Source organism: Macaca nemestrina, chromosome 9, assembly GCF_043159975.1.
Source record: "Macaca nemestrina isolate mMacNem1 chromosome 9, mMacNem.hap1, whole genome shotgun sequence".
NCBI classification, from domain to species: Eukaryota; Metazoa; Chordata; class Mammalia; order Primates; family Cercopithecidae; genus Macaca; species Macaca nemestrina.
Window position 1 is genome coordinate 50,562,365 of NC_092133.1, and position 15,655 is coordinate 50,578,019.

Here is a 15,655-nt window from a genome sequence, read left to right on the forward strand (position 1 = left end):
ACAAGGCTGATAAACTTCATCTGTCATATGAAATTATCTAATACCCCAAAATAACTAAAATAAAATATAATTTTATAAATTTACCTGGTTATCTGAATAATCAGGTTTTTCATTTTATGAAATACTCTTAAATGTAAAAAAATTTAAAAAATATGAATGCATAAAATATATTTTATTCTTTAATTTATGATAATATGGGTTTTAAAATACTTTAGTGTTAGATTTATTTTTCTTTGATTTGGCCGAATATTCAGTTTCATTTGTTTATTTATGAGATATAGTCTCACTCTGTCACCTGGGCTGGAGTGCAGTGGTGCAATCTTGGCTCACTGCAAACTGTGCCTCCTGGGTTTAAGCAATCTTGGGCCTTGGCCTCCCAAGTAGCTGGGATTACAGGCGCACGCCCCCATGCCTGGCTAAAATAATATTCAGTATTATTTTATATGCATACATACAAACACACCAGCATTCCCTCACATTAGAATACTGTTATGTTATTTTCTATTATTTCAAAAAAATCTTAATGAATACAAAAATAAATTTTTGTCTTCATTGTAGACACGGTAATTCAAGCAAAAAAAATTACTTGAAATTAAAAATAATCACACTACCTATTTTTATACATGCAAGGTGAATTTCAATTAAGGGTTAATTATGTTAAAAAATCTTAATCATAGTAATACTCCAAACTATCCTAAATAGGCAGATAAGTCTCATTTAAGTCCCTTGCAGCTGTTATTTGTGAAATTCACGTTAATCTTAGTGGTTCAGTTACTCAAAGAATAGCATTTGAAATGCCTACTATGTACCAGGAGCAATTCTTGGATTATAGTAATGAATGAAAAAATACAGTCTTTGCCCTCACCGAAATTGCAATCTAATATAATGATCCAAATATTCTCTATTCTGAGACAAAAGGTGCTGACAGTTGTTTGCAGAAAAATATTAGCCACAGGCTTGCAGGTGTGTCTTATCCCTAGAGTGTGGCTTTGTATTTACAGGCTTACAAAATTCTTTTTACAGGGAATTCTTCTTGTTTTCTGACCACTTTGTTAACATAAAAACAATTATATGTTTTATTCATGTAATAAGATTTACAGAAGACATTTCTTTTACATATTGTTAAAATGTTAGTGCTATCTCTGATCAACTATATTACAGAATGAAGAAGGCACATCTTTGTGTAGTCTTAAGTTTAACTAATAGTCAATAATTGAAAAACTCAAAAGTAAGGTAATCTTAGAATCCTAAAGAAAACATATATATAATTATAGTAATGTTCACACAGTTTCCTATCAGTGTTTTATTTGCCAACAATAATAAAGACTTTATATAAAATAGTAATTTTTAATCAGAGAAATATATAAAGTTCGCAATGTAGGATTATGTGAAAGGGTAATAATTGTCTGTTAATTTTAAATTGCTGGTATTTTAGTCAACTAAAAATCTATCATGAGTATTAACTGATTTACCTCTCCTGAAAAAAATGAAAGCAAGGAGTAGCATATAGTTAATGTTTTTAAGAAAGCATGACAAAGTATGAAGAAGAAATATCTTTTGTGAGATTTAGCTGGAATTTGAAATTGGCTGAAATAAAATGGAAATAATTGCTTTTCTCCTGGGATTCAAAATGGACTTCAAAAAAATAGTTTTAACTGAAACAAATCTATTTATTGTGAAACATTATTTCAAATACATCAAGGTTCAAGGTGTCAAAAGAATATTCAAATGATACAAATAAAACATTTACTTAGCAAAACTTTAATATTTGCTATGCAATACAGAATGGAAATTCTAGTAGAGGTATCAATTGATAATCAGTAATAGAAAAACAGAAAGAAAATATTTGTTATAACGGTATTCCATAAAACATACTCATTGAAAAGAAATTTTAGATTATTTCCAAGATTTGGTAGAGTCTCAAGTGTAGCATGAAAATTAATCACTTACTGTTTTTAAGTCATTTATAATATTTAGTCTGACTGTTGTCAATAAGATCCCTCATATCTCTAAATAAACCCTTGTAAAGATACTGAATAAACTCCATAGAGAATATTGGTGGATGCTATTTGCTATTTTCTCACAAATAATGCTCACCCCTTGCCTGTCCCAAAGTACTAAGATAAAACCTAGCACATTAATCAATTTTCACCAAAATATATTCAATAAAGAAGATCATTTTATCAAGCAAACTACGTATGTTTGTAAGGATGTATCTGAAATGTGAAGCTGCTATTATTTATAATTTTTTAAAGAGATGCTATTAATGATTTTTTAAAGAGAATGTAATATAACAAAAATCACTTATTAATTTTGATGATACCACACTATTACATTTTCTGACACTAAATATTACTTTACAATAGAAATCCATCATGTTCATATTGACTTTTGGGATGACCGCAATAATCCTCTACTATATGTTAAATGAGGCAGTGATACCACTGAGCCAAACTGAATGATTTAATGCATTTTCTGATTTTTTTCTGAGTAAAACATATTTTTAAAGAATAAAGTTATCTGTGATTGTGAACAAACATATCTACACACAGTTGTGAATTTGAATTTTTAATTATGTACTACTAGGACATTGAATGAAAGATGAAAAAAAGAATTATTCTTTGTAAACTATATGTCGCTAGATAAGGTCACCATCAACTGATTTGTTGGCAAATCAATTAAAAAGTCAAAAACATTTTTGACTAATTTACATACATTCAGTCAACATCCATCTTCTCTATTTCAACCACATTTGCTCTTTCTCATCTTATCCAGCTATCTTCTTGCCATTTGTTAAACTTATCAGTCATATTCATCTTCAGAGTCTTTGAATTTATTCCTCTGTCTATAATGTGAATTCTCTCGGTGAATGCATGGCTCAGGTCTTCAGTCTTAACTTTATACAGTTTTGCTCAAATGTAGTATCCTCAAAGAAACAAGTCCTCTATCTGAAACAGCGTCACTGCCTCCTCAGTTGTTCATCACGCCTTGGTTTCTCGCTCTGTTTCATTTTTTCTCCCTATAGTTACCTGTCTCTACCTCCATGTGGAAAGCGGTTTTGCCTGTTTCCTTCTCTGATGCATCATCAGTACCACAACAGATTCTCACACAGTACAGGGTGTCGATAATCATACCTTGAATAAACAACTAAGTAAATAAGTGATTAATGAAATGATTTATTGATTGAACAACAAAATTATGTATTGGGCATGTGTTCAAGATTGTCTGTAATAGGGAATGAGAGAATTGCAAGCAGGTGGTCTTCACTTATATTCTAGGTCAGCTACTTTGTTGTAAAAATGAAGACAAATTTGGGAGAATAATTTTACTCCTATACTTTGACTAGGAACTATTGTCTTTCTTACTCAAAACCAACTTAAGAAGCAACCCTCTCAACCATACCCAAGTCTGACAACTCAAAGCACTGCTCTGTAAAATTGTAAATTTCAAAAGCAAACATACAGATGACAGTAAAAGCAATATCCTAGTTTTCAATGTGTCCTGAGGTACATGAAAAGAGCTTAGTGCTAACCAGGCCAGCATTTTTGGCTTGAGAACCAAGGATTACTGTATGACAAAATGGAGAATCTAGAAAGCAAAAACTTGGATCAATGGCAAAAATATCTTGATTCTTGTCATCAATGGCAAGTTGCTTTGGTGGATTTTTTAAAAAGCACTCAATAGGCCAGGTGTGGTGGCTCACACTTGTAATCCTAGCACTTTGGGAGGCTGAGGCGAGCAGATCACAAGGTCAAAAGATTGAGACCATCTGGCCAACATGGTGAAACCTCGTCTATAGTAAAAATACAAAAATTAGCTGGGCGTGGTGGCACATGCCTCTAGTCCCAGCTACTTGGGAGGCTGAGGCAAGAGAATAGCTTGAACCCGGGAGGCAGAGGTTGCAGTGAGCCAAGATTGAGCCACTGCACTCCAGCCTGGGTGACAGACTCCATCTCAAAAAACAAACAAACAAACAAACAACAAAAAAAAAACAAAAAACAACAACAAAAAAACAAAAAAGCACTCAATATATTAGTATATATCTACATTTTGTTGAATAAACCCATTTGAATTTAATAAAAAGTAGTGTACTTTAACAGTGCATAGATTATAACAATTTCATAAAACTTTTATTATTGAGTATACTTAAGAGATTCATTTCTATTTATACTGAAAAGTAAGTATACATACTTTGCTTAAACTACACTACCTGAAATAAATATAAAATAAATGTTCGTTTTAGTATATATGTCAAATTTGTATGAAGTAGTCATGGATGAAGGGATATCAAGTACTTTCATATTCATTAAATCACACGACATCACTTACATTTCATTGAATTACATAAGTAATTCAATTTAGGAATAGTTGGCATTTGAATATTTGTTTTGAAAACTGCTGTAGGAAATATTTTAAGTCCAAAAAATGTTTCAAGATAGTTTTTGAATTACTATTTTTATCTAGTACTTGCTAAGAACCTTTATACTGTTGATTACTGCACTCTATTCAAAAATGAAGGTAGTGATCAGATTTTCCGTGTCTTAACAGGTAAGAAACTCACAGCACAATTAGCTCAGTAACACAAATCAGTAATCTAACAGTCAATATTTGATAATAAGGAAAGGAAGAAGTGAAAGAACAGTTTATGGTAAAAAGGAAATTTAGAGAAGAAAAGCCTTGAAGAAAAGGAATGGTAAAATCTAAGACCTTGAGAGAACCAGTATAAGGAAGATAGGATGGAGAAATACTGCTTAGGAAAGTTCTGTACGAAGAAATTCTTCATGAGCTTTATTTCAAAGCCAGTAATTGAACTTTGGTGCTGCCTCCATTCTTACATCGATAAATTTCCACAAGCAACTCACTCCCCAAATAACTTTAAAAAAATTGTAAAATCTAAATGTAAACTTCTTCACTGAGTCTATTATGGCATCCTTGGTTGATGCTGCTTTCAAATCATGGAGATACCTCAGAATTACCGTTCATTTCCCAAATTTACTAAGAGTGTGCAATATATTTTAAACTTTAAATTCATGAAGCTCCTTCAGGGTGGGTCCTCTAATCTTTCATGTAGTGATATCCTTTTGCCTCTGAATCTGTCCATTTCTGTACAGTCACAGTGGTGTGTTCTAACCATGACTTAAAATGATTTTCTCCTTCTCTTTACATAGCAGCATCTGTACACTTCAGTAGATTCTGAGAATTAGTTTGAATGAGTGGTTCCAAAGTCTGTTTAATGTCAATCTATAGATGCTGTAAAGCAGCCAAGGACTCTGATGTGGCTGGCACTCAGTGGCAGGTCTTTAAATGTCCCAGAGTAACTGCCCCCACCTCTCTCCTTTCAGTAAGGCTTCAATGCTATAAGCAACGTAGAGTCGAGAGAAACTATAAAATATCTGTTCAGAAAGACATTTTAGACATTCTCATTTAATTAAACATAGATAATGTGATCTGTTTCTCAAATGCATTCTCCCCTCAAAATGAAATTATATACTAAATACATTCTACACGCTAGTTGAAGAGCTTTCTGGTGGTAGTCAGGAACCAACATATCTCTTTGTGTGCCCACTTTGCCCCTTTACAATGTAAGCTTAGTATTACCAGTAGTTGTGATGAAAATAATCTCTTGTTCAGCCCAAGATAATGTAATGAATCTGTCATTAAGGTGCTGTTGAGGACAAAGATCAGGAAGCGAAAGCATCTAACAGAGACCCAGGGTGAGAAAGAAGCTTATGGATCTCTGTCTGTTAAACTTGTAATTCTTCCAAGCATGCACATATGTATAAATGCAATTGACATATATATTCACAAAGAATATTTTCATCCCACAAATTATGAAAGTCTTTGAAAGATAGAGACATGTGTATAAATAAGTGTTCTATAAATGTAGCTCAATGACTTACATAAACAATTAGCTATAATTTTTAAAAATGAGCTATTTAGATGCTTTCCTTTAGTAGTGAATGTATTTAGCTATAGAGATTGTTTAGCAATAGACATCAGTTAAGTGAGCCACAGGCAAGTTGATTTGAAGTAAATTTACTAATTTAGCTGATTAAAGATTTGTTAAGCCTTTCTTTTCAAAGAAGCCTCAAAGCCTTTAAAAATGAGTGCTCATCATTCTGGTAAAATAGGAAACCCATGTTTTATTACTACCAATTAAAAGATACTGGAAATGAGAAATTAAGAGAGTACAGACTAAGGCTAAAAATAACTATTTCTTTTCTTTTCTTTCTGTTTTTCAGACAGGATCTCACTCTGCTGCCCATGCTTCAGTGCAGTGGAACAATCACAGCTTACTACAACCTCCCCTCCCGGCCTCCCAGGTTCAAGTGATTCTCGTGCCTCAGCCTGCCAAGTAGCTAGGACTATGAGTGGGTGCCACCACACCTGACTAATTTTTGTATTTTTAGTAGAAACAGGGTCTTGCCATGTTGGCCAGACTGGTCTTGAACTCCTGAGCTCTAGCAATCCAGCCACCTCAGCCTCCCAAAATGCTGGGACTATAGGCATGAGCCACCCAACAAGGCTAAAAATAACTGTGTCACTGGGAAGTTTAGATTGCCTAAAGAAAAATATGAAAACATTTGTATGGATTTTTCCCTTAGATTTTTAAGACAAGAATGATTAAAACACTACATTACAATATCTGGCAGAGGTTCATTTGATCACCATATTTTTAGAAATTTAATGCAAAAGAGAAATGCAAAACATTATTCTCTAGATCGGTATTTATACTTCTTGTGGTGACACTTAAATAACTCTGGCAGCTTTCTGAGTAGCTGGCAGTTTCTACAAAATATGCCAAGTAAGGAGCACAACATTACTACACTATATCATGCCATTTTCTTCTAAAACAGAAATACTGAACTTTCACCACATGCTACTGTACAGCAATGCTATGGCAACATCTTCGTAGAGTTCCCACGCTCCTTTGAAAAGTAGGATCTAATCAGCACAAAAGGAAATAAACTATCATCATTGCTGTTGCTATAATTACCTAGTTGGCAAAATAAGCTCTATACAGAATCACACATTAAAACAAATTTGCTTAGGAAAACTAAATGTTTTATTTCAGCTCAGCTTATATTTTCAAGGGAATTGGTTAACAATTAGAAAAGAAATTGTTGATAAACATTGCATTATGTTTATTGAATTTTTATTTCTGGTTAAAAAGGTTAACTGTTTTCACTGTGGAATATTTAGAAAATATAGCTTTCTTTAAAAATAGTTAACCATAAGGAAGCCATAATTCATCATTAGAAGACAGAATCTTTTTTTGTGTATCTTTTACATTATAGTATTTTGATATTTTTTCTCTACTGTAGACACATTTGGGATTTATTTCCAACTTACATAAATGCATCATAATAACACTAACTCGATATGATTTTATTATCAATAAAGATAGATTTTAAAAACGTAATCAAAATGTTCACGTTTTTGTAATCACTTAATGTGGCAAACATATTGTTGATACTTAAATTTGTTTAAACAGAGGCCAGCAGTACTGTAGATATTTCTGAGTGATTTCAAAGAATGTGCAGGAATATACGTCTGTGTCAATTCTTTAAACGAGTAAAAGGAGCATCGGTAATGCAGCACAATCAATCACGAAGAAGTAAACTGATGCAGGAATTGCCTATACACGTTTTCAAAGGACATGCAGATGTGTAGATTGAATTACAAGAAAAAAGATCACTTTCTAATAAGGCAATTGACATAATTATTTTGTAAAAAATACAAAAGTGCAAAAACATACTTTAGAGTAAATATTAAGTACAAGCTTAATGGAAGAGTCTATCATGTAATCAGCAGACAAAGTGAGCCACAGACCACATTTACATACCTAGTTTAAAATAGAAACAGAGTCCCAAGAGAATAGAAACAGAGTCCCAAGAGATAACCATTTTACTGCTGCCCAGTTGAGGAGAAAACAATTTAAATATTTCTACATTAAAGTTCAGAGAGTCAAGGCAGCTGCTGCAGAACAAAAACACTAATGATAAGGAAAAAAAGAGTTTTTCCAAAGAGGAACTGGATATGAATTAGATATTGTTAATTACTTCAGACGGCCCAAGTGAAAATTCAGACTTCTTTCTCTGTTCTTGACCTTATTTCATGTTCTCACTTTCTAAGCACATTTGGTTTTCATGTTAATCAGTCACAATTACCATGTCTAATCGACTGTGGATCTAGATCCTTACCAGATCCCGGCCAATATCAGTTAGCAATGCAAGACTTATTTTGTGGTCCATTTCTTTGGAGGAATACGTTGTGTTTCAGTTCAATGACTATATACATGATGGTCAACTTTCAGCCCATATCTGGATGCATTCTTGAGTTGACTCTGAATCAAATAATTTATTCTAAATTAAAACTAAATATTTATATTAATCAAATGAGGCTTTTATAATGTACTCCAAGTAAAGCATGAATTTCCAGAGAATGGCATAATTGAAGCCCATACTAGAGGATAATTATTCATGTATTTGGGTTGAAACTTTCATTTTAGTACCTCCACTTACAGCAGATTGAGAATTAAAATCTGAAGAAAACTCTCTTAGATAAGACATTTGTAAAATAAAAAACTCACTCACCATTCCGACTCTCTTCATCAATAGCAACTATGGTAGCTGGAGGTCCTCCCCTAGCTAGTTTGCAATCTAAAGAGAGAAAATAATGAAAAGTAAGAATTGACTGCAGGGGCACACACACTGAGAAAAAATTCATTGAGATGTATATTAATATTTAAAAAGGAAAATCTTGCAACCTAATTGATATGCATCACTACTTTTAATATTATTTAAAAATATTTTATAATAATGACACAGATTCCTTACCACATCATAATACAGTCACTCTGTGCACCACAAACTACTCAAATCTTACTGAGAAAGAACTAGCAGGCACCACTGGAGAACAGAAGTCCTACAGGACATATATAATGTGATGGAAATTTAACCCAAAGAAATAACATAAAGGGATGATTAACAAGGATAAATTGTAATTAAAGCATCACAACAGAAACAAACATAATTGGACTTTAATTGTGATAAAGGGTCTAATTAGAGTGAGTGAATAGAATTTTAATAATGTTCTAAAGAGAATAAAACAAAGACAGACAAGCAATGCTCATGAAGTTGTTTGGGGTTTTTATTTTTGTCATCTTACCCTCATATTGCCAGTCTGGAGTCAAAAGTATAGAGTCATCAATGGAAGCAGATCAGAAAAATGGAAGAAAGAAAGGAAGAAAGAATATATGTATATATTTAGTGAGAGATTTAAAGATATAAAAAGCATTATACCATAATATTATCTAATGATTTGTGGAAATAGAATATATAAACTTCCCATCAGATTTTGTACTTCTAATATAATACTAACACATTCACTAGATAATACACATCATTAGCATTTTAAAAGCCATTACAAAAAGACTTGAAAATAACATAAATTGCTATATTCCTTACGAAAGATAAATAAGAATTACTTATGAACAGTGTGTTATCTGTATGCTGAAAAAACTTTAAGAATAGTGCCTGTCAATCAGTAGTGATGATTAATTCATTATTTCAAACACTGATAATATCCTGCCAGGTATCACATGATAATGAACATAAAAATAGTATCATGAGCTATAACATCCATGACAGTTGAAATGTGAAAGCTTTGCCTGCAGGATGTCAAATGTGCATCTCTGAGACGTAAAGTACTCTCCTAGGAAATACTCTGTGAGGCTGAGAGGGCTAGGTCGTGCAGTTATACATACACGGCACACTTCTGTACAGCAGGGGAAATTAATTTTGCTTAACATTTTCCAAATTCGTGAGTTATTTGGGAAATAATTTCAAGGTTTATTTACTCATTTATTAAAATTCTGCCATTTATTAGGTACATATACATGAAAAATTAGACCTTTGGGAAGCACTGTTCTGTATTGTAAGGTATGTACTCTCTCATATGAAGCAAAGAAGCTGGGAGAACTACAAATTTTCTCTATTTATACTTGTCAATATTCAAGGAGTTCCAAGTCATAACATTTTCAGATCCAAAGTATCTCATACTCATTATGCCTCTTCCTCTCCTTATGCCCTCCGACAGAGCTCAGCACTACATTATTTGTCATCTCTGCTCTTGATTTAGTTTCCTCGCTGATCTCCCAGAAGTCTTGTTCTCATCCTGCATTCATCTATTCCTTTCATGAGGATGATTTTCATGTACCCAAATCAAAAGTGAAATAATGGCAGTCCTCTGAACAAAAACCTTACATGTTTCTTTTGGAGAAAAGGGAAAAAAAGAATCAGAAGAACAAAGTTTCTTCACATGGCCTCAACATCCTTTATTGAGAATTAAGCAACCTGTCCTTCAATTACGTGAATACTCTTACTGTTGCTGGAATGTTCCTTGTATTTTTAGGAAAATTTTGTTATCTATATTCATTGTCACCTTTTTCTGCCTAGGAAATCTCTGCTTCTTTTCATAGAATTCGATATTTCACATATTTGCACTTAGTGCAAATTAATTTTGATTAAAGCCTTCCAAATTTTCATGTTACTTGAAAAATGATTTCACAACTTCCTTATTTATTTACTGTTTTATAAAATTCGGTCAATTATTATGCACATAGAAATGAATAATTAGGTTTTGGAAAGCACTGTTCCATATTGTAAGGTATACATTCTCTCATATGTACTCACTACACATATACACACTCATGTCACTGTGTGCCAATGCCATAATACCTACTGAAAATGGATAAAATGTATGTATTTTAGTGCGAATATTGGTAGAGGAATAAATATTTAATCAACAACTTTATGGGCAAGCAGAATATAGAAAAATACAAAAAGGGGAAATTTGGATATAAATATTTTTAAACCTTTTTACAATTTATTACTATTAACTTTAAAGGTAGGCTTTACGAAGCTAAGCCAAATAATATCTTCATGTTCCAGCCCTTCCTCACTCTCCACCTTAATTTCTCCACCAAAGTTAATTCTCCATTCATACCAAACCAAATGTATGTGTGTTGCATCAACTGTTAAAACATACTTTCCACTCTTCTTCCCCTGGTTAATTTTATTCCTCTTTCAAGAATCTGTCAGGCATCAACTCTTCTTGAAAATCTTTCTCATTGTCATCGTAGATTAAATGCTTTTTCTCAGTATTCCTGCAGTACATACTGTATCCCACTGGACTAATTGTACCATTGACAACATACTAACATGTCTTTCTCTCTCACAAGAGTTCCTTCAGACCAAGCTTGCATCATTTTCATCTCGGTAACCTCAGAACCTGATACTGGTTCTGAAAGAATGTTTGTTGACTTTTTCCACACTGTAGCCTGCCAAGCTACAATCTTCCATTAAAACCTCTCCATAAGAGTTGCTTGAAAGTCTCTGTTCTCACTAATCCCTCGATAGCAGAAACATTCCAGAAGAAGCTGCTTAACTACATTTTCTCCTGCTACAGTACCCTTAGATAATTCCCACTAAGATTTATTCTTTTAGTAGATTCAAAATTCTCCCCAATAAAACATTTCTTTTTGTATGCTACATATACTTCTGGATACACACAAAAATAATTTAAACTTTTTAAAGACTCAAAACACAAAATGAAAAGAGGTTAGGCAGACACATAATAAATAATCTATTAATAACATTGTTCATAACAAAGTGTTTTAAAATGATGCATTCAGGAAAGTATAATTAATTAGTTTTGAAGTGCACAAAAGCATTTTTAATAAGAACAATTATATTTAGAATTGTCTTGAAAAGAAAGTAACTTGGAGGTAACAGTCAACTATACATTATGTATGAAAATATCCAAATGTAAATCAAAGGGAAGACTAGAAAGCAATTTGGGGAATGGGGAGATTGTACTCTATAGTCTGTGGATTATCTGTCTGCCACAGGAAAGTCAGGTGAGCTGCTGATACTTGTACCTTAGGAATGGACCTTCTTAATCTATTTAATTTCACCCTTGACTGTCCTGGTTAAATCACAAATTCATTGTTTTTCATGCCTAAAGTTTCTAGCCTGTTAGGCCTATACTCATTTTCCATATCCAATTTGTTATAAAGTACAGGATATGAATACCAATATCTGAATGCTCAGTGTGGCTTATTTCTGCAAACTTGTCATAATGCTAAAAATAAGCCATATATTTAAAAATATTCATACGCAATAGATGAGATATAAAATCCAAAGAAAAGAATTAAAAAGACAAATAATGCCTGATCTCACAGATACTAAACCTGTGATACTCTGTTTTCATTGTAGCCTGAATTTTAAGAGCATATTACAGAGAGGTCAGACAAAGGCTTTTAAAAATCTAGGATTTTCCAAATATGCTCATTTTGTAAAACTAAGAGGAAGCAGCCAGGAAATAAAATTCTATTCCTACTTTAGCCTATTCTCAAAATGTTAAACATTGATCAATGTGTTTTCAATAAAACTTCAAACCTTTTACTTTAACAAATATATTAACATACTAATTGCCCCACATATTAATAACTTGTGTGTTGAATTTCTTCCCCATATTTCTCTTCTGAGCCTGGGTCCCATTTGCCCAGACAACTTCTGTACTTGCAATTTCAAAGTTGTCTTAAATGTAGCACTCCAAATCGCATCCCACTTGCTATCGTGGCCCAAAACTGTACATTTCCAATATATATTATTTCAGCGAATGGCATAATTCTGCACCAAGCCACATAAGCCAGAAACTAGGAAGTCACATTTCACTTTACCCATCTTTCTAGCTTTCCAAAATGCATCAATCAATAAGTCTTGAATTTAACTCCTAAAGAGAAACTTGTGATATCCACTCATTGTTTTCAATCTGCAGTAGTATCAGACTATCTCTTAACTAATCAAATAGGTTTTCCTAACTGCTTTCCTTACAATCAATCTTGCCCTTATTCTAATTTAATTTTCTATCTTTAAGCAGAGTGATATTTATAATTAAAACCTTGCTTATTTTAAAAATAATTTACCATTTATTTTAGGTTATAAGCTAAAATATTTTGGCCATCTACAACTCATCACAAATATGATTCTAGAATGTAAACTAACATTTTATATAACCTACAAAGTCCTGCACAATATACCTTCTCCTTCCCTCTCTAGTCTCATCTATTTCCATGTTCCTATTTTCTCAAAACAAAATAGTTTTTGATCCCTTGACTAGGTATGGTGCCCCTATATACACTCTCATAACTCTGCTTCATAATATCAATTTACGATTACTTGATTCTTCACAGAAAGAAACTCAGTGATAACATCGACCTTGTTTCTATTCCTCGTGGTTGTGTCCACGGGGCAGATTTTCCTGGCACATTTTTTATTTCAAGTAATTATTTACTGAAGGCAAAAATGAAGGGCCTCAATCAAATTTGTAAACAATAAAATTAAAACAATACTCTGTACATTAATTCCTTTTCTTTTTAATTTTTCAAATGTCTTTCTCAAATGAAAGTACAGCAGGTCCTTGAATGACATTGCTTCACTCAATGTCATTTCATTGTAACAATGAAAAAAAAAAAAAAAAAAAAACTAATTCCAGGCCTGAGTCACTATCTGTGTGGAGTTGGCAACTTCTCCTCAAATCTGTGTGGACTTTCCCTGGGTACTCCAGTGTCCTCCCACATCTCAAAGATGTGCATGCTAGGTTCATTGCTATGGCTACATGGTACCAGTGTGAGAGTGTGGCCCTGAGAAGGAATTGTATCCTGTCCAGGGTAGGTTCCTGCCTTATGCCCTGAGCTACTGGGCTAGCAGGCTCCCTGATGGGAGGCTCTGAACTGGTAAATAATTATCTCACTTTTTTTGATTAATCATTCTTTAATGAACGTATAGCTCACATTTATTTCAATATTTAATATAAGAATTATTTTGTCTTTATTTAGAAGTGTGGTGATATTTCTGTAACCATAACTATGCCATGGGAACTTAACTTGTTTATATTTTGTTTAGCCTATAATAAAATTGGGTTTCATTATATGTCATTTCCTTTAAAGTCTCAATTTCCAAGAACCTATGGACAATATTAACTGAAGACTTACTGTAATCAGGAAAAAATGGACGGATAATATGTTGTCTAAAGATAAGATCATTGGTTATATCTCAGCAGATGTGAAAGGCTACCAAAAAGGAAAAAAGGTGCAGAGAATTCTGCAAGACTTTGAGGTTATTTGGAACAAGTTATGAAAGATTAGCGAGAGCTCACAATCATAAAATAAAGTGATAAAAAAAAAGAAAGGAGAAAAATGTTCACCTGCTTCCAATTGTCTAGAATTTCTATTAGAATTCCAAACCATTTTATGATTTTACCAAATTGTATCTTAAAGGAATAAAACTAAGAAATTTCAAATACTAAAGTTTAAATTATGTCAAAGATCAACTTACCTTTTTTTGTCATCTTAGAACTTTTAAGCTATTCCTTACAAGCTGCGTAAATCACCAGTGAACTCTGTGGTACCCAGTAGAGTATTTGACTTAACATAATCACTTAATTTATTTGCTGAATTAGGAAGTATCTTCCTCTATGGAAAATTAATAAAATGAATAATCTATCAAATCCTTAGCTTTAACCATTTCAAATCTTTCGGGGATTTGTTTTAAGATGTTAAAGAAATGGATTTCTAATATATTATAGTGGTTGTGAACATGTGCTTTGGGGTCACAAAACCTAAGTTCGGATCCTAACTTTGCTTTTTAACAGTTGTATAATATTGGACAAATTATTAATCTCTTGTATTTCATTAATGGGGATAAGGGTAATTACAACTAACTCATATATTTTTACGAGGACAAAATGAGAAAATCTATGGTAATTTCTTACAAGGGTGGCAAAATGTACAGGCAGAATAGGCATACATTTGCTTTTTATAGTATCCTTATTTTCATGAGGAATATATTTGAATAAAATGTTTTTTTTCTATTTTTTTTCCCTTGATCCAAGGGCTGATAGTAAATGTAGTAAATAAGCCCTTAGCTTTCCCAAATATTCAGTGATGGCAGATCTCAGTTATATACGGGATTGTGAAATATATTTTTATTAAGAATAAAAGTAATTACAGGAAATGTCACTGGTAGTCTGTAGGGACAAAAATTTGCTTGAATTCCTATCCCAGATACCAAGCTAGATATACTCTGATGGATTACATTTACTAGGGAAAAATAGCCTCCTTGAACTTGAAGTTTAAAAAAAGTAATGGGGTTCTCACACTCCTCTACTGGTCCCACTATGTCCCTGAAATGTGTCGGTGAGATTCCACAGAAAGATCAAGGAAGAGTTGCAGATTTTGTGAAACCTCTATTCCTGTCAACATTTCTCTATTATCAGTTTGGTTATTGAGAGTCATCTAGTCTCTTGCTCATGTGTTTGCATTTACACACACACACACACACACACACACACACACACACACACACAATGAATCTATTGCTAAGTTCAAAGCAATTTGGCTCCCCTTTCAAAGAGGGTACTGTGTTCTCTTTACATTTCATGCTACACAAGCGTTCTGTTTTCAATTTGCATGTCATAAGCAGCAGTAGAGGGACTGTTCTCATTTTTCCTGTTGATCTTTGGTATATTCATCTTCAGGAAAATACACACAAGAGTGAAATATTAAGACAGATACTACTTGTTTTAC

At 32.8% G+C, this 15,655-nt stretch overlaps 1 protein-coding gene across 11 annotated transcripts in view; it reads right to left on the reverse strand.

Moving 5' to 3' along the window:
- LOC105496640 (protocadherin related 15) overlaps positions 1 to 15,655 on the reverse strand; it is a 1,825,405-nt gene that overhangs the window by 695,616 nt on the left and 1,114,134 nt on the right. For 9 of the 11 annotated variants that reach the window (XM_071069550.1, XM_071069551.1, XM_024797557.2 and 6 more), the window contains 2 exons: positions 9,172 to 9,186; positions 8,598 to 8,663 (listed from right to left, as the gene is read on the reverse strand). In XM_071069550.1, coding sequence (XP_070925651.1) covers positions 8,598 to 8,663; positions 9,172 to 9,186 — 81 coding nt within the window. The remainder of the gene's footprint in view (positions 1 to 8,597; positions 8,664 to 9,171; positions 9,187 to 15,655) is intronic. The other 2 variants (XM_011767169.3, XM_071069558.1) reach the window with 1 other exon arrangement.